The 21,304-nt window shown below is 47.6% G+C and overlaps 1 protein-coding gene across 2 annotated transcripts in view; it reads right to left on the bottom strand.

Annotated features, from left to right (window-relative positions):
* Positions 1-21,304, bottom strand: part of FAF1 (Fas associated factor 1) — a 427,555-nt gene that overhangs the window by 74,371 nt on the left and 331,880 nt on the right. For both annotated transcript variants that reach the window (XM_044001590.1, XM_044001591.1), the window contains exon 13: positions 12,540-12,694. In XM_044001590.1, the coding sequence (XP_043857525.1) occupies positions 12,540-12,694 (155 nt within the window). The remainder of the gene's footprint in view (positions 1-12,539; positions 12,695-21,304) is intronic.

The raw sequence follows: 21,304 nt of genomic DNA, 5'->3' as shown, positions 1-21,304 counted from the left end.
ACAGAACTCTGGAGGGAGGGAAGCCATGTAAGCAGTTGTATCTCCACTGGAACAGATAAGGGAAGAGAGGTTCTGTGAGTTAAGTCACTTGCCTGGGGTCATATATTTCCCTTCCAGGAAGAGAGGGAGCATAATGCAGGACAGTATCTGTGACCTGGGGTCAAAATCTTCATTCAAAGCTCCAGCTCCTAACTAGGGCAGTCACGTGTTTGCCACTTACAGGAGCACTAATCCTGGGCACAGAACTTAAAGTCTCTGTTTCGGTTTCCTTCTCCATAAAAATAGGAGTCGTAATTAATACTTGTTTAGATCCATAAAGAGTTGCAGAAGTGCAAGCTCCATGCTTCCTAGATGAATGAATGAAACATTTCTAAAGCACTGTGCTCGTAGCAAGAGAGTCTTCGCTCTCAAGGAGCTCAAAGGCAGAATGGCTCAGAACGCCAAAGGGCATGGCTCCAGGCTCCTTCCATTGCATCAGCAAGTGAGAGGATGTGGCACCATCCCTGGCACGGGCCTGGAGGGCATCGAAGCAGGGCACACTAACTCTGATCTCATCCAAGGCCTGTGAGTGGTCAAGCAGCCTGGACAAGGCAAAGGGAGAAGGGCAGCCCTGTCTGGGATAGGCCACTGGGAGAAGTGAGGGTTCTGGGCTTAGATTCGGGAGCAGGACTTGACAGGGCACTAAGAAGGCAGCAACACTTTCCACTACAGAAAGGCCAGTAGGTGAAAATGGAGAGGAGGTGGCTAGAAGGTCCTTTCCAGCTCTAAGTTCGAGAGAATCTCATTCTGTTTTTTGAATGATTCAGTGAACTCAATCAAACCATCAATCAAAAAAATTCATGGAGTGGATAAAGCACTAACTCTGGATGCAGGGGGACCTGAGTTAAAATCTGGCCTCAGACACTTGACACTTACTAGCTGTGTGACCCTGGGCAAGTCACTTAACCCTCATTACCCTGAAAGAAAAAGAAAAGAAAAAACATTCATGCAGGCAGCTAGGTGGTACCGAGGATAAAGTACCAGTCTTGGAGTTGAGGACCTGAATTCAAATCCAGCCTCAGACACTTAGCTGTGTGACCCTGGGCAAGTCACTTAACCCCCAAAGCGTCAAAAAAAACCCCATTTTTAAAAAAATTAAGTACATTAAGCACCTGCTCTCAAGAAGCTTATATTCTACTGGAGGGAAAAATATGCTCTCAGGTAAGATACAGGACATACGAAAAATAAATACACAGTGATTTTTGGGGTACACGGCTGTAGACAGTAACAAATGAGGTCTCTTGAAAGACGTGGTCCTAGGTAAAAGTTCTAAGAGGCAGTGGTCAGGAGGAAAAGCATTGCAGGTAGGTATGAAGGACAATCCTTGTAAAACTGAGGGGTCTGAGAAGCCAAGAGTTGTAAAGGCTAAAATGCCAAATACAGAGGTTTGTATTTAATTCTAAAGACAACTGGGGTCCCTGTAGTTTCTTGAACAGGAAATGTAATGGCCAGATAGGTGCTTTAGGGATATTCACTTGGAGCTTTGTGGGGGATGTATTAGAAGGGCAGAAATGGGAAAAGGGGAAGTCAGCCGGAAGGCCCTCGTGATAACCCAGGTTAGAAGTTATGAGGATGGATAAAGCACTGGGCCTGGATTCAGGAGTACCTGAGTTCAAATCCGGCCTCAGACACTTGACACTTAATAGCTGTGTGACCCTGGGCAAGTCACTTAACCCCCACTGCCCCGCAAAAAAAAAAAAAAAATCTAGAAGTTATGAGGACCTGAGGAGGTGGTTGTGGGGCGAGTACAGAAAATGGGGAGAGACACAGAGCTCTGCAGGAGACTGTAGCCTGGCAATTGGTTGGAAATGGGGAAGAAGGAAGAAGGAGAAGGGTCGCTGAGTCCTAGGTAAATGAGACCAGGGGACGGGGAGGATGCTTGTGCTCTCCAGGGAAGTTAGGAGGACAGGGTGGTTTACAGGAAAGAGAATGAGTTCTGTTTAGGACATGTTGAGTTTGTGACGCTCATGGGACATCCTGGTAGAGAGGCCTCACAGGTACCAAGAGAGATCAGAGCAGGATATGTAGATTTTATAGTTAGTGTTGAATCCATGGGAGCTGATGAGATCCCCATGGAAGAGTATAGAGAGGGAACAGGACCAAGCCTTTGGATACACCCACACAGGAGTCATTGGTGACCCTTGAAAAGCTGACCAAGTAGGAGCAATCCTTCAGGTCTTCCTACAGGCAGGAATCCATAAGAGATTTATGTCTCAAAAGCCCAAGGAGGCAGCGGCCACAGTATCCCTCCCCATACCCCCACCCCTCTCTGCCTTGAATGTGCTTCTTCCTTCCTTAGCCTCCACCTCAAAAAGCACCCCACCCACCTGTTAAGATACAACTTGGGCACCATTTTCTACAGCAGTGATGCCAAACTCAAAGAGAAACAGAGACTCCTAAACTGGACAGAAGGATCTCTGTGGGCCGCATACTAACTTAGCTTTAAAATGGAACGTCTCTTTAAAAAATATTTTTATTGGATCTGTATTTATTTCATTAAATAGTTCCCAATTTTATTTTATTTTTTTTGGTGGGGTAATGAGGGTTAAGTGACTTGCCCAGGGTCACCCAGCTAGTAAGTATCAAATGTCTGAGGCCGGATTTGAATTCAGGTCCTCCTGAATCCAAGGCCAGTGCTTTATCCACTGTGCCACCTAGCTGCCTCCCCCCAATTCTATTTTAATATGGTTTGGGCACACTTGGGAGTGTTGTGGGTCACATCTAGCCCACAAGCTGTGTGTCTGATGCTTCTGTTCCACATAAAGCTTTTCCTGATTCCCCACTTCCCCTCCAGCTTCTAATACCCTCCTTCCCAAGCTCCTTTGGGTTTATCCACTCTATCTTTATGCAGCATATGTTTATATATGTACTTGTCTCTGCCATTAGAACATCAGCTCATTGCATGTAGAAACTGTATCTTTGTACTGACACAGGAAGAGCTTAATAAAAGCTTTCTTATCCGCTGAATGACAAGGTAGTCAACTATATTAAAGAACATGGGCAAGCATGGAGAGAAGAGGATGGGGCAGAAGTCAGACTGCAAATGAGAAAGTGATGGCAACAAGTGCAGAGGAATCTGGCTGTGAGAGGGAGATTTAGGCTGACAGTTTGAGGGTTTTGTGAAGGATGAAGGAGATTTGGGCACGTTTGAAGGCAGCAGAGAAGGAGCAGTCAATGGATGAGGAGATGGAGGGGATGTCTGAGGGCCTATCTCCTTGAGGATCACAGGCACAAAGGGGCTGGCTGGCATCAAAAAGGAGAAGTGCCACCTCATCCTCTGAGGTTGCAAAGGAAATGGAGGGTGGGAGATCATGCTGAAGTGATCTGCAGCATGGGACTGGGTAGGGAGCACCTCTTTTCAACTGATGGCCTTGGGGTTTTCAGTGAAGTCCAAGTTCTCGATGAGGATAAGGGAGAGGTAGTAATGAAGGTAGCTTAAGGAGAGAAGAGGTCTGGAGCAGCTGAAGCAGAACATCCATCAGGGACAAGGGATGTACTTGGCATGTGGCAGCCAATGCTCAGGTAAGGCTGGAACACATACTACTATGGTAAACCTGACCTTCTCCAGCAGTGTCTAGTTGTGTGAACCAGGCGAGAGAAGGCAGATAATGGTGGAAACTCAGGCCTGGGATTTGGGAAAGGGATGAGCAGTGAAAAGGCAAGGGAGCAAGTGATTCCAGGATTGGGAGCAGAGTCAAGCCACACTGAATGCCAAAGGGCTTGAATTCTGGCCTGGCAGAGAGATGGGAGGCACCGACCAGGTCTGGAGCTGACAAGGCTGCTCCTTAAGAGACATGTCAGCAACCATGCTAAGTTTTCTCCCTGTTCTCATCAAAGGCGAGTCTTGACAACTGTATCTGATTCAAACGTGTTCTTCCTGAATAGCAGTAATCAGATTAACAGAGGAAAAACCACTCTTTCTGCTCCACTGTTCCCACTGAAACACAGTGACCTTTTCCACTGAGCAGTTATGGTTTTAACCCAAATCACACGATGTAGCCCTTTGGGAAGCCCCTTTCAATGGCCGATGGGAAATCATCTCCAAGCAGGTATTTTTAGAAGGTTAATTTTCTATTTTAAAGCAGGTGATTGGAGTATCGTCAACAGTTTAACCATCATCTCTATACAGACATGCTTGTTTGAAATCGAAAGAGACAATCACCTTTCCTCCTCTGCCCCCTTCTCCTCTCAGGGCTATTAGGAAGCTATTCAGGAGTGCAGTAATTATGACGAGCTGACAAAGAGCTGTGAACAATTACAGAGCCCATTTGGAAACCCTACACTAATAAAGTCATTAGATGCCGCCCTTGCCATGGTCCTTCTAAAGGCTTCTGAAGTTACAAGAACACCCGGCATTGTTTGTAGGGACAATTGCTGCTGGCAGAAACAAGCCTTGAGTTAAACCGGGCTGCAAATTGATCTTGACATTCTGTTAAGGCCGCCACTGAAATCAAAAGCGGAGGAGAGCAGGAGAAAATGAGTAGGTAGGATGTAATCATGGAACAGGAGGGGTTCCTCCTCACCTTCTCTCCTCCTCCTCCACAAGACAAACCCGGAGAGAAAATGACGAATTCGCCTGTGGTTTAGAACTTGGATTTTTCAGAGCATTAATCTGACTCAGACCAGGATGGCAAGGCTGCCAGGTGAGATTTTTCCTTGAAAAGCACAGGAAAGAAAATGTGGCAGGAAGGAAGGAAGGAAAGGAGGGAGGGAGAGGGAGGAAGGAAGGAAGGAAGGGTGAGGGAAGAGAGCTTCAGGGGTAAATTCTTTCCACAATTGGTGGGCAGGACCCAGAAAAGCTTTGTACTTCCATGTATGCAAAAGACAGCCTGTCTAATAGGCTGATGAGCAGGAGACAATGTAATGCATTAGAAGAACACTGACTTTCAATCCAAGAGATCTAGCGTCAGTGTGGGATCATGGGCAAATCTCTCCCCTCTCTGAACCTGTTTCCCACTCTGTCCCAGTTAGAGAAGGGGGTGCGAGGCCCACCAGACTTCATCTAGTCCAAAGCTCCCATTTTATGGATGAAGAAAAAAAGAAGCCTTAAAGAGCACATTTCTGACCCAAGATTTCACTGGGAGTAAGAAGAAACGGGATTCCAATTCAGGTCCTCTGAGGTCAGGTCCATGTGTTTTTCTCTGCAATAGGGACCACAATGCTCATATTACTTGACTTAAGGAGCTGTTGTGAGGAAATACTCTGTGAATCCTGCAGTGGTGTAGAAATGTGAGTTTTTAATACTATGATTATTCCCTGAGCTCTGGAGCAGCGGGGCTGGGGGTGGGGGAAGAGGGAAGGGACGGCTCACAGCTGCAGAGTAATACTCACCAAGCCTTATGGAGCACAGACCCCAAGCCTGGGGTACATCTGCTGGGTCGGGGGAGGGCCAGCACCACTGAGGGAGTTAGTCCAGGGGCCAGTCCCTCTGAATATGGCTAATTACAGAGAGGAAGGATGCAGGTGAAGGGAGCCTGCTGACAATAAGGGCTTAAGTCAATTAACTCTGGCCAAAGATTCAGTAATGTGGAAAAGGACCCCTCAGAGGTGCCGGTGATCAGGCACCTGTCAGCTCAGCAGAGGAAACTGGCCCTTCCCTGAAATCCTGCACCCAAGGCTTGAAGTTCAAAAGCTAGGAGATTAGTGTAGATGGGCAGCTTGGGAAAGAAGCCCCTCAGTGTGCTGATTGTGCAGGGATTTATAATATGAGCAGGACGATGAGAAGCACCCCACTGATGGGGCTCCTAGAGGTGGTGGGATGGGACATCAGAGGGCCTAGGTTCAGATCCTGGCTCTGCCCCACTTCCCTGTCTGGGACTCAATTTCCCATTGAGGGCACAGACTAGATTATCTCTAGGTCCCCCTAGCTCTACGTCATAGGCTGTAGTACTAGAAATCAAAGATGAAATACGCTCAAGTGCTTTCCATGCACTGCCTCTGTGTGCCTCAGTTTCCTCTTCTGTAGAATAAGGGTAATACACACACTCCCGACCTCAAAGGAAGGCAGAGCTTTGTCATCCACAGAACAGGCTAACATCTGTCTGTGCCAGGCTCTGCCTCTTTCTGCTTCCCCATTAGAAAGTAAACTGCTCGTGGGCAGGGACGGGCTTTCCTTTTGCTATTATTTGTACTCCCAAAGCTTAGCCCAGTGCTCTGCACAGAGTTGTTATTGGGATCGTTGTCATCATTTGACCCAACAAGAGCCAGAGGGACCTGGAAATCCTATCCCAGAATCATATACATGGAGCCTAGACTAGCCTCAGCCATTTTGTCCCCCCCTTTCTTTTTATGGTGGGGAAACAAAAGTCCAGAGAAGTTAAATGACGATCCAAGTCACATCACCACTAAGCCGGCAGCTAGCTGGTGTCACAGTGACCAAGCACAAGAAGACCCGAGTTTAAATCCAGCCTCAAACACTACTAGTGGTGTTACCCTGGGCAAGCGTTTCCTGCCTCAGTTTCCCCAGCTGTAAAATGGAGATAATAGCCTACCTTGCAGGGTTGTGGTGAAGCTCAGATGAGAGAATGTTTGAAAAGCCCAGTGTAAACCTTGACAACTGGTTACAATGCAGAGGCTGCAAACCCAGACTCCTGACTCCAGGCCCAGGTCTCTAGCTGCCCATGAGGACTAGCTGTAAGAACTGGGGCTTTCCGTTCAGAGAAGAGGTATGGGGAGCACGATGCCTTCTTCACGTCTTTGAAAGGTTGTCACGAGTGGGTCTTGTTTTGTTTGGTCACAGAGGACAGAACCAGGACTGAGGGGACTCCAATTTAGGATCTGTGTCAGGAAAAGCATCCTGGCCACAAGAGCCATCCCCTGGTGGGACGGTCTAAGAGAGGGGGGGGACTGACTGGATGTTTGGGCCACGGCAGATGTCTTCGAGGAATCTTTTAACCAAATCCTCTGATTCATGATCATCATTGCTATTATGATCAAAGGATGCTAAAGCTACACAGGCAGAGAACCATAGAAGAAAGACCCCTGGACTTCGAGTCAGGAGACCCGAGTTCCAATCCCACCTCAGACACTGCAAAGCCAACTGTGAAATGGAAGTAATAATGCTTGGGTAGAAGTCTGTGGATGTACACAGCAGGGTTTGAAAACCTGGATGTGCTCAGACATTTTATTACCTGTCTGACCCTGGGCACGCCCCTTCTGCTCCCTAGGCCTCAGTTTCCTCCTCTGCTGGTCATCCTCTGAGGGCACTTCCAGCTCGAAGTGTGTGAGCACATTGATAGTGAAGAAGAATGATTTCCCCAAGGGACATACAGGTAGGAACTAGCAAAATCAGGGAAGGGAAGGGCCTGCTCAGGGTCACACGGGCAGTGGTGTAGCTTTGCCTCTGGAGCTTTCCCAATTGTACCTTACTGCCTCAAACCCTCCGATTTAGGGTTTTGTGGTAGCTTTAAAATTTACAAAGCACTTGACCTATATTATCTCATTTGATCCACACAATAACTTCCTGAGGTAGGCTCTATTGTTAACCCCATTTTATAGATGAGAAAACTGAGGCTCACAGAGGGAGGGCAAATGCATCTGACAGGGATAACATGTGCACTGCTATCTCTCAACTAGCTCTGACATGTGAACTGATTTGCTTCCATAGAAAAGGGGGTTATTCCACCATTCCAATGGGCCTGAGAGTTCAGGCTGATAAGGATCTCCTCCAGTAATGGAGATTCTACCCCAGTGAGCAGAGTACCTGCCTACAGACCCTTTTACACTGCATGGATCCGAATGGGCCACTCCTGTCCCTGAGCTGGACTCGCTGGTCTCAGTCCTGGAACCTGCCGAGTCCTCACTTATTGCGATGGCTTGGAAGTCTGATACGGGGTAGGGGGAGGGACGGTACCACCAAGCTCTCCTGGCCACTACTCTGCTCCTTTATGATTCTCTGCCTTTGTTGGCCACCCCAAGCACTGACCTGACAGCACACATTTGGGGCAAACCAGCATACGCTTAACTTCACGCATTTGGGACATCCTGAGCGTGAAAATATCTAGAGTGAAGCAACAGCTTTAAGGAGGAGGATCCAAGAAAGGGGAAGGAGCACTAGCTCTGGAGCTTGGTTCACCTCTCACTAGCTGTGTGTCACCCTTGGCATTGCTTCCTCTGGGCCTCAGTTTCCTCTTCTGTAAAACTGGCACAATCATACTTGTGTCACACACCTCCCAGAGCTGTGAGCAAAGAATAAGAGCTGTGGTTCTTCTTGTTCTGCATTAAGATGATTTCTCCTTCATGTCCCACTCACTAGTCTGTGGGAATGCTCTAGCCTGGGTCACTGGCAAGTTCTCCATGTGCTGCTCTCTCTGGGGGGGTCTCTTCAAAAGGAGGGGGATGAGACTTTCTCTGAGCAGTGACCATTTCCCCAAGAGCCTGTTACATCTGACAAAATGCTGTCCTCACAGGAAACCAGGGAATTAGAGAAGAGCATAGTCTTAGCTCTGTTTTACAAAGGGGGAAACCAAGCCTCTACGAGTGGAATGGCCAAAGATCTCCTAGTGGCGTCTCCCTTGGGTCTGACTCCTGGCTGGGGCAGGCTCCCAGGCCCCGCTATGACCAGAGCTGCAGGTAGCTATTGGCACAACGGACCATGTGCAGTCAGGGTTGGTCCCACATGCTTAGAGGGAGGCCCAGCTCTGAAATTCCAGGCCACACGTGTCTGAGACACTCAGGCTCCACGAGGGTCACATCTCTCTCCTACTTTACATGATCACCAACAACGATCAGTGGGAGGGATGGGAAAACAGGATACCCTCAGCATGAACTCAGCACAATGAGTTCTCAGAGAAGAACACTGAGAAGGGAGAGAACACACTCCATCCACCCTGAAGGCAGGGCATCCAAGTGACAGCAAACAGAGATCACTGGCCTTGGCCACTGGGTTTTTTAAGGAAAATGGTAGATTGATGATTTGGACTCAAGGCCTTTAATAATAGAATCCCTTCATTCAATATTCTCAAAGTCACATGCTTTCCCATTGCTTCAGGTGGAAGCCTAGCATTCTTTGCTATGTTCCTGGTTGGAAGAGTAATCAGAGTATTCCTTGAGCAAAAGTAAGTGATTGGAATTTGGGAGTCCCCATATGCCCAAGCCTCAGCTTCTTTCTCTTTCTATAAAATGAAGGGGAAGGAGGAGTTGCCAAGCCCGGCTTCACTCTGAAGTTCTCTGTCCTCTGTTCTAAGGTTCTCCCCTAGCTCAGACATTCCATGTTCTGGGTTCTAAGCTCTTTTCCAGTAGGACAATCTAGTCTACTGCATGCTATGAGTTCTGTCCCCTGTGATTTACAGACAATACACATCACTCACCAACAACTTATTCCCATGACCCCCCATTGTCCCTAAAAAAGAGCACTGTTGACAGTGGAAACTCTAACAAGATCTTTGCAATGACAGGCAACTGTGCCTTGTTGGAGCTCTCCTTAAACCTCAGGCTGTTGATATGGCACTATTTGATGCAAAAATGCTAACAACAACAACAACAACAACTCACCCTAAAATGGAGGGTGATTGATTATTTTCAAAGCATTTCCTCTTCATTATCTCACAGCAGGCCTGGGAGGGATGTAGGGCAGGCACTGTATGTAGCCTTATGCACTGGCAAGAACAGCAGATTTGGCACCACAAGACCTGGGTTCAAATTGTCTCTTCCATTTTGTGACTTGGGCAATTACTTAACCTCTTCAGTCTTGTTTCCTCCTCTGCAAATGAATTTGGACACACACACACACACACACACACACACACACACACACACACACACACGATCCCTTATGATGCCAGCTCTTACAACCCTCATTTGAGAGATGAGGGAAGGGAGGTTTAACGGAGGCCTGAGTTGCCAAAGGACAGAGAGAGACTGTGGCTGAGCTGAGATAAGAACTTAGGTCTTAGCCAACCAACAGACCCCAGTACAGAGAGTTCATCCATCTATCAACTTGACCCACATTGGGTCAGAAGATTTATTCCTGTAAAGCTACAAGTAGCAGAAGGCTGATGTAATCCATTTCTAGGGCTGTCAGTGGCTTCAGGTGGCTTTGTGTGTAAAGATGAAGGCAGAAGCCCAGACAGGACAGGCATAATTAGACACCTCAACTTGGGAGAATCACCTCTGACCCAGGTGGTGAGAAAACTCCAGGGAAGTGGAGCCCTCGGTTTGCAATAAATTATTTAAATTCACTGGTCTCTTAGCTTCTTAGACAACTGTGGCAGATCCATGCTGACTGCCATCCAGGAGGGAGCATTTCCACCAAATCACTTTGTCTTTTCATGCACAGAAAAAGCTGCCTCCTCTTGTTGGACTGTGGCTGCATATGGTGAATTTTATGGAGCAGTGGGTGTGGGAGTGGGGAAGAGGGCAAGGACAGCTATGCATCATTTCTGAGAGAATCGGACATTCTCTTTCTAAAAGCAGTCCGAACTTCTCACCCAAAGATAGAAGGATGGATTGCAAACGTGGCAATCCAAGGCTTTCAAAATTCCAAGGGCAGGGCTGGGGCTGGGGGGAGCTCTCCCCCGCCCCCCACCTCTGATTCCGCTTTATTCCTAAGTGGGGTTTTCTTTTCAAACGCTGGAGAGTCCTTCCTCTTGCTCGTTCCGTTATCCCCCACCCCCAGCGCACTTCACAATCAGTCCTGGGCCTCATTGAGAAATCGCTATAAAGCCTTAAACAGGCCTTTATTTGGTGTTTTAAAAAGTGTCATAAGGAGTTAATAGGACACAGCTGTACAGGCTCTGTCTAATCAGCAGCTTCTGGAGCTTTGGTCACCGCAGGTATCTCTGTAACCTGCACACTCCGATTACTAGTGTATCAAAGTTGTGCCACTTCACAGACTTCTTGAGGGAAACATAACAAAGCAATTACATGGCTGTTGATTGTCAGTCAGGAAAAAAACCCTCCAACACTGTTTTTCAAAAGAATCGACACTGCAATTTTTTGTCATTGTAAAATAAAAGGGGCGAGGGAATTAAATGGGGACGGGAACAAAATAACAGCAGGTAGCCAGCTGAACTTCGCCACTACAGATGGTTTAGAAATAGTGTTTCCTTCTCCATCGAGCTGGGGGATAACAAGAAAGGAGGAGCTTCCTTGCTGCCACTGAATGGCGGTACCCAAAGGGTTAGCCCAGGCTTCAGGCTCCAGGCTCCGACTGGCCTCATGAAAAGCCTCTGATGCCGCATTTTTTTATCTGTTTTGGGCACTGCTTTTCATCACCTTTAACTGAGTGTGAATAATCACCCGATTTCATTTAAACAAATACAGGTGCTGAAGGGCCCAGCTCTCTGGAGCACAGGGAGCATTTCCAAAGCAGGGTGAAGGGAGCCAGCTCTTGCTCCTGGCTGCCCGGAGAAAGGATGAATGTACCGAGGAAGGAGGGATGATGGTTCTTGCACCCCAGCAGCACAGAGAGCAAGAATCATGTCTGTGCATTTGCTCCCCCGACAAATTCAGCGAGTCTGACCCAGCTCAAAAGACAAGTCTGATGATTTCTAACTGGTCTGCCTGTTGCTTAAACAAGGAGACCAAAGTAGCAGGGCCCTGAAATGAATTCATTTCTTCTCTTGTTCACAGGCCAGCAGCTTGTGATTAGGAGTGTGTTAACACACCCAAAGTAGCATCCCGAGGTGTGCTGGAGCCACATGTGTAATTAAACACTCCGGACTCTCTCTCTGCTAAGAAACTCAAACAGGCTTGACTCGGAGAATCATTCCTCACTCAGAGATATTAGGATGAACAAACTAAGTAAACTTCTCCCTGCAGTGAAGGAGGGGATTTTTCCCCCTATTGAGAATATGGATGCATTGCTGGCTGGGTGCAAAAGAATGTGTGCAATAAGGCGATTACATCAATTAGTGTATGGTAGAGTTAAGCCATTCCCAACCCTCCTGGGCTGGGCCACAGGAGCGCTCTTCCTTCTCCACTGAAGTTATTAAAAGTAAACTCATCATTAGCACTATGTGTGACACTTAAATGTTGGTTGAACCTGAAATCATTACTGAAACAGACTTGCAGGGCCCGAGAAAACTCATGGTAATGATTCTTACTGCTTTTAAGGGAGGCTAGAAAAGTTGGGGAGTGTGCACGCATGCACGTGTGTGTGTGTGTGTGTGTGTGTGTGTGTGTGTGTGTGAAAGACACAGACAGAGATAAGAGAAAGATAGATATAGAGACAGAGATAGAGAGACAGACACACACACAGACAGAAAGGGGGGGATGGAGAGAGAAAGAACATGTATGTGCATGTGTGTGTATCTGTATGTCATGCATATTTGGGATTCTTAGACTTAAAGGAATAAATTTTGTCTATGGCCAAATACCCCCCAACACTGAAGCATTGTTCTCTTAGCTATCATCTAAAGCAATGGGCTAACAGAGGCCCAAAGAAGGGGGTCCTTAGCCCATAAGCCCCTTGCCAGATGATGGCCCTTTTGGGGGTATGCTGGGGTGGGGTGGGTGGGTGAAGGGAGGGAGCTTTTTACCTTGGAAAATGGATCAATTACCTCGCTCTGTTAGCTTCTTTTGTCATATCCCATGCCCAGGTTATGAAATTCTGACTCAGGTAGGAGACAATGGATTCAGCGCAGAGCATTTGTGAGCAGAAGACGTTGGTCAAAACACTTTCATCATGGTGGAGGTAGATAGCCAGAAGCTTTCTCTGCAAAGAAGAGACAAAGCCGGTCAGTCCACAGGCCTCCCCCACTTCAGGTCTCCTCTCAAGTCTGACCCTTCTCGGCATCATCCCGGCACCCTCCTTCCGTCCCTGAGGCTTCAGAGCCTGGGGTGCCAAGGTGCCCCTCCCCTCTACACAATGCCCCCCTTGTGGGTATCTGCTCATATGTGCCAGGCTGTCTCAAGTGGAAACTACAACGGGTCACTCCCTTTCCCTTGAAAAAAAAGGCATGTGCCAGTCTTCATATCGAATGCACATTTTTCATCTGTACAGACGCATTAATTTTGAATTGTTTGGCTATTCAGAGAAAAGAAAAACTCGCTGAGGTCTGAGAACCAAAAATCCTTTTAAATATTTTTCTATATTTTTAATCTGAATAGTCAACATTCCCTTTCTAAGATCGGAGGAGAGGCTCTGAAATGACATTTTCTTTTGGTTTTCTTTCCAGAGGTGATTTGAGATCCTTTAAAGCACCACCCCCCCAATTAAATGCATTCACTGTACCGACTGAAAAGATGACAAGAAAATGGAGTTGACACTGACTCCTGCATAGATTATATTTAAGAAAATGCCCAATAGGTTTTCCCATATGGAAAATACTTCTCTCTTATGCCAGCGATGGGACTTGTCTGAAGGGCTGTTAGTTGTTTGCAGCATCACCCAGATCTGGGATACTGGCATGACAAAACCCCACAAGCTCAGGGGGGGAACTGAAATAGAAACCTTGGCTTTTGTCACATGCTTCTATGCATGTGACAGAGGATCCTATATGAAAGCATTTGCAAATGGTCAGATTAAAAAAAACCTGACGGGACCTGGCGACAGCTCATTTCTTGTTAAAACAACAAGTCTCTCCAGTTTACAAAGCAGTATTATCCCCATTTTACACACTAGAAAAATAAATCTCAGTGAAGGGGAATGACTTGCGGATGGTCAGGCTGCTGGAAGTGCTGGAGGCAGGATGGGAAGCCAGGCATTCAGATGAAAAACCAGCCCCCTTGGCACCACTAGAAAAGGAACAACTGGGATTGGGGATGGCAGGGACGTTCTCTGCTTTAAAGTTCAAAGGAAGAAAGGGTCAAGCAAGTTCTAGGTTTTCCTTTTAGCATTCTGTAGAAGAAATCGTTCCTAGTCAGCATGGTAAGGGAGGCAGGAAATCCATGTAGGAGGGAAAAGGCAAGATGAGCAGCGGCTCTCCTGGGTAGAGCCCTTCACCAAAGCCAGAGAGGGAGGGAGGGAAGGAATGATCATTCTCATGTGGACAACAAGGAGACTGAGCTCAAGGTCACACACACAGTGAATCTCTGGTCTCCTAATTCCCTCTTCAGTGCACTCTCTAATGCATGTGTCCCCTAAGGAAAAAGTGCAGAGCTGTGACTCCTATAGAGGCTGTCTGTCTGTGCGCCTGCTGTAAAGTGTCAGGGTCTGGTAGATGGAGCCCTTGGTTCAAATTCTGAGCTTCCCTTCTCTGTGTCTCTTCTCTCTAATGGGTAAGAGATCTTTTCAGCTCTAAGCCTATAATGTTTTGACTTCCTGTCTCCTAGAAGGTACAACATGCAAGCTAACTATTGTGGCTGTTGCTATTCCCCAGAATCCCTGAGTGGACCAGGTCCCAGAACTGTCTACAAGGCTGCTGGATATGTCCGACTTACCCCACTATGGCTCCAGTTGGCTAGCTGGCTGTGCAGAGGTCCTCATAAAGACATGTTATAAGCAGAGAGGTCGGAGACAAGATGCCATTGAGAAGCAAAGAGCTCTGATCAAGCTCTACAGCCTGAAGCCAACCACTTCCCCGCTCTTACCTGGGGTCTCTGTGTCTCTATCTGGCATTGGTCTATAAGATTGATTCCTGCTCTAACATTCTAGGATTCTATTTTCTAATGTTCTAATGTCCCTTCAAACCAGAATATTTTGTGCATCTATGTCCTAAGGTTATCTTTATCACTGGAATTTTCTGTTCTCTGTTCTAAGATTTCCTGACATTCTCTGTTCTTCATTCTAAGGTTCTTTCCAGGTCTTGACATCCCATATTTTCAAGTTCTGATGTTCTGGGTTTTCCGATTTCTTCCATGTCTGACATTTCCAGTTCCAAGGTCTCTTTTAGGTCTAAAGTTTAACGATCTGAGGGGCTAAAGAGGTTGTGAGCAGCAATGCAAGCCCAGATTATTTTCTGAAGAAGACATTTAGAACATTGCTTCTTCTGAGAAATATGCAAACTAGCAGGGTATTTTTTTTTATAACATTTGTCACTATTTTGGTTAGGATAACTCCAAATGCACGGATGTGCAACAGAAAAGAAATCATCATGCAATTGTAAAACCTGGAATGTGAGAGCTGGGAAGGGCCAAAGGTCTGTCTTGTGTGATCAGATAAGGAAACTGAGACTTCGAGGAGCTAGGTAATTTGCCAGGGTCGAGGAGTGAAAAAGTAGGGGGGCTGCCATGGGGACTCAGGCTCTGGATTCCCAGCCCAGTCCAAAAGTATTTCCACTCCACCAGGCTGGTGATTCTGCATGAATGCATCTCAGCAACTCTATCTAATGCATCACTGGGAACACTCAGCTATCCATTGAAAAATCAGTATCGTTCTGGCCAAACATGGTCCATGGTTAGTTAAATCTTTAAAATGCCCACTTCTTCAAAGAACACCCCTAAGGAACATTAGACTTGGGGAAAGAAATTAGTGATTTACACTGATATCATGCTGATTTAATTTAAATGCTCTTCAAAACAAAACACACATGTGCCCGGCAAGGCCGTTAATAAGCCCAACAAGCTGAGTTCCACCTAAGTGCAGCCAACAATGTTGACTGAAACTAAACTTGAAAATCCAGGCCACGGATGCACAATATCGAGTAATAAAACAGCATCTCTTTGGTGATATTTAATTTAAAAAGAAGAAAGAGGCAGGCGAAGATCAGGCACTGTCTGTTTTCGAGGATCAGCCACTCTGCATTTCAAAGCGCTGGTCCCTGCAATATCCAGGTTACTGTGCTAGAATCCCGACTATTATCCAGCCCTTGTAAGAGAGGGAGGGCAAAGATGTGTTTACTCAGTGATTAAGGCCTTAGAATAAGCCTCTCGCTCCTAGAGAGACAGCTCCCCACTTATTCATTTGGGCCAATTCACAAAGCCCCGAAAGATTAAACATCCATGCTGAGAAGACAAGCGAATGCAGACGGTGAAAGAGAAATAAAAATTCTTTAAAAACTCTGAGATGACTTCATTATTTTTCCACAAGGAAACTTTAGGAAAGTGTTTAGTTAGAAAAAAACCCACATTGACCTCTCTCTAAACCCTTAATCTTTCCTTTGTGGCGGGTCTGCTTTGTGGTAAGCGGCTGGCGCGGCTCACTCGCCCCCCTTTTCACTGGGAACTTGGAGAGAAAGGCTAGGGAGCAACTGTGTAAGTTCCAAGGACACTGTGAACTGAAGAGTCCAGCAAAGGACGCTGCAGTGCAGCCCGTTTTCAGCTCCAAATTCAACGTACAAAAGTGGGCCCTGAAGAAAGCATCCTGGAAAGATGCTGGGCCAGCACCGAGCTGGGAACAAGTGAGGGTCAGAGGAGCTCTGCTTGCTCACATCTGTTGGGTTCAAATATCTCCTAATGGTGGTGGTGGTGGGGAGGGGAATGGAGGGGCGGGGACGGACAACTCGCTTTGATTCCTATACCATGCATACACATACGCAGGCTCGGGAAAGCTTTAAAGCAATCATGGGAAGGCTTTGGTCCTATTCTGGGGAAGGCAGAAGCGCCTCATTCGGCATAGCAGGGGCAGATGGCACAATCAGGGGGAACAAAAATGGTAATGTGATCAGCTAACACCTGAGCAGGACAAGGAGCAGGGACAGCCTAGGAAAGGTGTGAGAAAGGCCTTCTCTTCTAGCTGTATGGCTTGTCCTGAGTCAGCAAATGGGGGCTGGGAGAGAAGGGGTGCTCAGCCTTCTCAGTCAACTCTTAGGTCGGTACACATCCAGGGTCCTTGCCCTTGGGGGATGGGGGTAGGATTCCTATTTTGAGTAGTGTAGATCCTGGCCTCTCCAACTGTCAGGAACAAGTCTTTATTAATAAATCAGTACTGACTGACTGATGAATAGCCATGGCCAAAAGACCCATTATGGGTGCGATCCATCACACCTTTTAGTGTGGAGTCTGGGCACTCAGGCCATTCAGAGCTTGACCATCACACTTGCCCAACCTGGCCACTGAAATGGTCCTCTTCCCTGACTTAGGGGCAGTGTCAGAAGATCTGAATGGAGGTGAAGGGGAGACAGTGAGTGAACAAGAGCCAATGCACGGGGGTTCTCAGAGCACCCACAACCTCTGTACTTATTGGATATCAACTCTCCAGGGCCCTAGAGATCACCAGGAAAAAAAAATTCATATTTCAGCAGATGAGAAATGCTGAGCAGACACCAGCCCGACTTGGCCCAGAGCTTCCAAGGCTTCAAGTCTTCGAGAGCTCCTTAAAGGCCTGAAGAGACGAGTTAAACAGAGAGAGACGCTGAGCTCCAAAGGGGCACTCAATGAACCCTTGTGGAAGGCATAAGAAGCAAGCCTGCTCACTTCTTTTCGGATGGTGTTACAATCTTGGTGAGAGGTCATCCATGATTCTTGTATTAGATTATTTTAAAGCAAACGGTCCAAGGCACAAATGATTTCCAAGGGTGCTAATTTCCCACTATGTCGGCAGTCACCAAGCACAGATGCTGCTGATTCCAAGGACGTTTCTCTACCAGACAAAGGCTGGCTGTCAATATGACACAGACTCGGCAACGTGAGCCTCTTTTCTTGTGGGAGCAGGACACACAGAGATGCTCCTGAAGGCAGAGAGTGGAAACACAGGGGATCTGGCACAAAGGACTCTGCTTAAAATCCTCCCTTCAACTTGGGAATCTTTAAGAATGTCCCTTCCCCTCTGTCCCTCAGTTTTCTCACCTCTCCAGCCCCTCAACTCTATGCTTCCTACAAATGACCTTTCTATGCGGGGCGCAATCTGCAGGGCCTGAGATGAAGGTCTACAGCCTAACTCAAACTACAACAAAAACTCCCTCCACAACAGAGCTGTCAGATGCATCCCGTTCATCACTTGATTTTTGCAGGTTCAGGGCTCCCAGGCCCTGGGGGCCTGGATGAGCAGCTCCTGAGGTTCTCACACTTATCTGTTCCCTCCTCCCTCAATCAGTGCAGATGCCCACCAGCCCTTTGACTACTTATTCTTGGCTCTAACAATTCCCCTGGGGCAGGCCCTGCTCTCAGCTCTGCTGACCAGAGCCGCCCATAGTGAGAGGCAGTGGGGCACCATGCAGAAGCACTGGGGATCTAGGTTCTAGTTCCATCTTTAACAAGTGATTTGATGTGAGTAATTTTCCCTCTCTGTGACTCTGTTTTCTCTTTAAAAAGAGGTTGGTCTCAATCACCTGTAGACTCTCTCCCAGCTTTGACATGCTCTGTTTGAAGGCACCTCACAGCTCTGACATTCTCAATTCTAAGGCTCCTTCTCCATCTGATATCATCTGCTCCAAGTGCCCCCCAGCTCTGACATTCTGTGTGCTAAGCTCCCCGCAGGCCTGTCATTCAATGATTTACATCCATTTTAATTAAGCTTCGTTAGTATAAGCAGATTTTTGAGAGTAAGCACAGAATGTGACACACCTTTGGCAAGCTCTGCCCCCAGCTCAGGCACACACACCCGTGGTTGTGGTAGGAAATGAGAGGATGGCAGACCCATGTGAAGCATCAGCCTTGGCAGTCTCCCCTCAGGGACTGATAACCAACAGGGCCCTGCATCAGGTTCTTTCTTTCAGGAAAGGCAAAAACAGCCCCTCTGACCATTCCCTTACATTCAGTTTGTTGACCCAGTAAGGGGTCAATGGCTTCCCAGGACCTGAATATGGTCAGTGGATCAAGTTTCTTAAGGCAAGGCAGAAATCTTTCAACAATAGCACATTCTCTCTGTCTGTCTCTGTGTCTCTCTGTGTCTTTGTCTCTGTCTCTCTAAATATGGCTTTGATTTTGAAGGAAACTCTTCCAGCTTCCCTTGGGAAGTTCCAGGGGAAGCTAAGTAAAGAGCTAGGCCAGGGCCCTGGCTCTGCTGCTCAGTTCCTGGGTGACATTGTGGGAAGTCCTTGCCCCTCTCTGGAATCTCTGAACCTCTGTAAAAATGAAACACTGAATGATAGAATCTTGGAACTCCCTTTTAGCTCGCACATTCCATTTTCTAAGGAAAACGAGGCATAGTGAAAGGCTAACTTCAAAACAATGGCAAGAATCGTCCATAGGGAAGAAACCACAAAGGGAAAAGGGCACTTCTATACTCATCAGTGTCCAGGCAAATTGCAACCAGTGAGAGCCTGGAACGGGAGAAAAATGGTCAGCTAGTCTCACATCACTCAGGTATACACTGCAGGGCACATTAAGACAAACTAACTCATGGCTGTCAAAGGAGCTGAGGGGTCCCCTACCTGACAGCGCTGCTACAAGAGGACATTCCTATGCTGAGAAGTTGGACTAGAAAGAAGCCCCATAGTAACTATGTCCTCGAACCTGAGAGCCTGAAAGACCTTTAGAAACCCATTTGAAACAGCCTTTCTTCACTCAATGCAAAAATGATCCACACTTGCTCAGGTTCTGCCCAAATACCTCATAAAGAAGACTATTCCATTTCCAAGGAGCCGAGTTACAGAGAGGAAGTGTGGTATAGTGGGCGGAGACCTGGCCTTGGGCCTCTCGTCCTGCCTCTGACCAACCTGGGCTCTATGACCCAGGTGAAGCTGCAATTCTCTGAGGCTATAAGGAGAAGAAGTGCTGACCTGGACTGGAGAAGCTTCAATCTAGAGACGTCTATGTCAAGGAAATTCCAGATACAGCCCGAACCCTATCGAATCATTAGAAAACTCTCCACGTTTTCCCTCCAAATCACAAGCCAAGTGGCTACAAGCTGTCTCCCAACCAACCCAACCCAGCACAGACAACAGAGGCTAACATAAACAGGAGCAGAAGGACAAGGGAAGCCTGCCGACAGCCTAGCAGGAGAACTGCTGCCCAAGCCCTTCCTATTCAACGGAAGCCTCCTGGAGTCAGCCCCCAGCTCTGTAGGCAGGGCCCAAGTACACAAGAAAGCAGAATGGACTACAAGCACAATGTTTGCTCTTCTTACAGAAGAAGCCAATAGGCAGATCTGAGATGGTGAGGAAAACCAAACTCATCAGGCTCCCCTGAAAGGTAAGAATGGCAACAAAGACCAGGAAACACTGGTAGGATCTGGGCTCCAGGCTCTTCTGTCAGACTGAATGCCACTTACTTTGGTCTGAATGTTGTGCTTGGCACCAAAGAAGGAAAAGGAAGAGAAAAATCCAAGGCAGAAGTGGTTAGAAAATGGACACAGAAGCTAAGAGATTATGAAAGCCATGTCCATGTCCATGTGGGCCAGCCTGAAGCTGCACACTCCCCATCTGTACAACCTCACTACCAACTGTTCTGAGGGAGGCAAGAAGTGCAGGGGTACTCGTCTCCATTTTTAAGAAGAGAAAACGGAGGCTTGGAACTGGGCAATGACTTATCCAAGGTCACATGGCCAGTAAGCAACAAACAGGGATCCTCTGATTGGGAGTTTCCGCTGTATTCCCACTGCTCAGCTGATATAGACAAGTAAGGCTCATAGGATGCTGATGGCCTCGAGGTGCTCAGCAGCTGGGGGGCTGGGGGGGGGGGGGGACTGTAGAGGCTGCCCAGCTCCTCTGGGACTTGAACCTTCCTACCACAATCCCAAGGAACCACACTGGGGGTGCTCATCTGGCATCCAACAACAAGGCCCACATGGGGAGTCACTCTCTGGTCAAGGAGAAGTCCACACTGGCAATGATGTCGTTTCTGCCTAGTGCTCCTAAACCCAGGGCCTCTTCCATGTGGTGTCAGTTGTGATCAACCCCTCCCCAGACAGGCCCATAACGATCCTCCTATGTCCGGGACTCTTTGCCATCCTGGTTACTCTCCATTTTCACGAAATGCTTCCTAAAACCTGGTGCCCAATCCTGAACACAACGTTCCCCAGCTGTGGCCTAAGCAAAGGAGAGAACAACGGGCCTCCCTGGTGCTGGGCATTCTGCCTTGTTTGATGAGAGCTAAGGTGAACTGTCTGCACTGCCAAAACACACCAAGGGCTCCAACTGAGACTCCCGTCCACTATCACCTCCAGACCTATTTTAGGTAAACTGCTGCTGAAACCCACCTCCCCTCTCTTGTGCCCAGTGAGGTGATCTGTGGAACCTCCAGGAGAGACTTTACAGTCATCCCTTCTGCATTTCCTCTGAACAGGGCAGGATAAGTCTGAAGAAGAGAAAACTCATCGAGATGTGGCAACTTTCTCAGTCTTTGAAAGGCTACAACGGGGAGGAAGAATTAGCTTTCTTTTGGTTTGTCCCCATGGGGGGAAGCTGCAGAGAGCAGCAGGATGAGGCTAGAGGTCAAGGGAGATTTCCTAAGCAGAGTGGAGGAAGCTCCCAGGGTAGGGTGAAGGCCTTCAAGCAGAGGATGGATGACCGCCTGCCAAGGGTGTTGTAGCGGGGATTCTTTGGGTCTAGGGGTTGGACTAGAG

The sequence above is a fragment of the Dromiciops gliroides genome, chromosome 4, assembly GCF_019393635.1.
Source record: "Dromiciops gliroides isolate mDroGli1 chromosome 4, mDroGli1.pri, whole genome shotgun sequence".
Lineage (NCBI taxonomy): Eukaryota > Metazoa > Chordata > Mammalia > Microbiotheria > Microbiotheriidae > Dromiciops > Dromiciops gliroides.
This window is presented reverse-complemented; position numbering and strand designations above follow the sequence as displayed.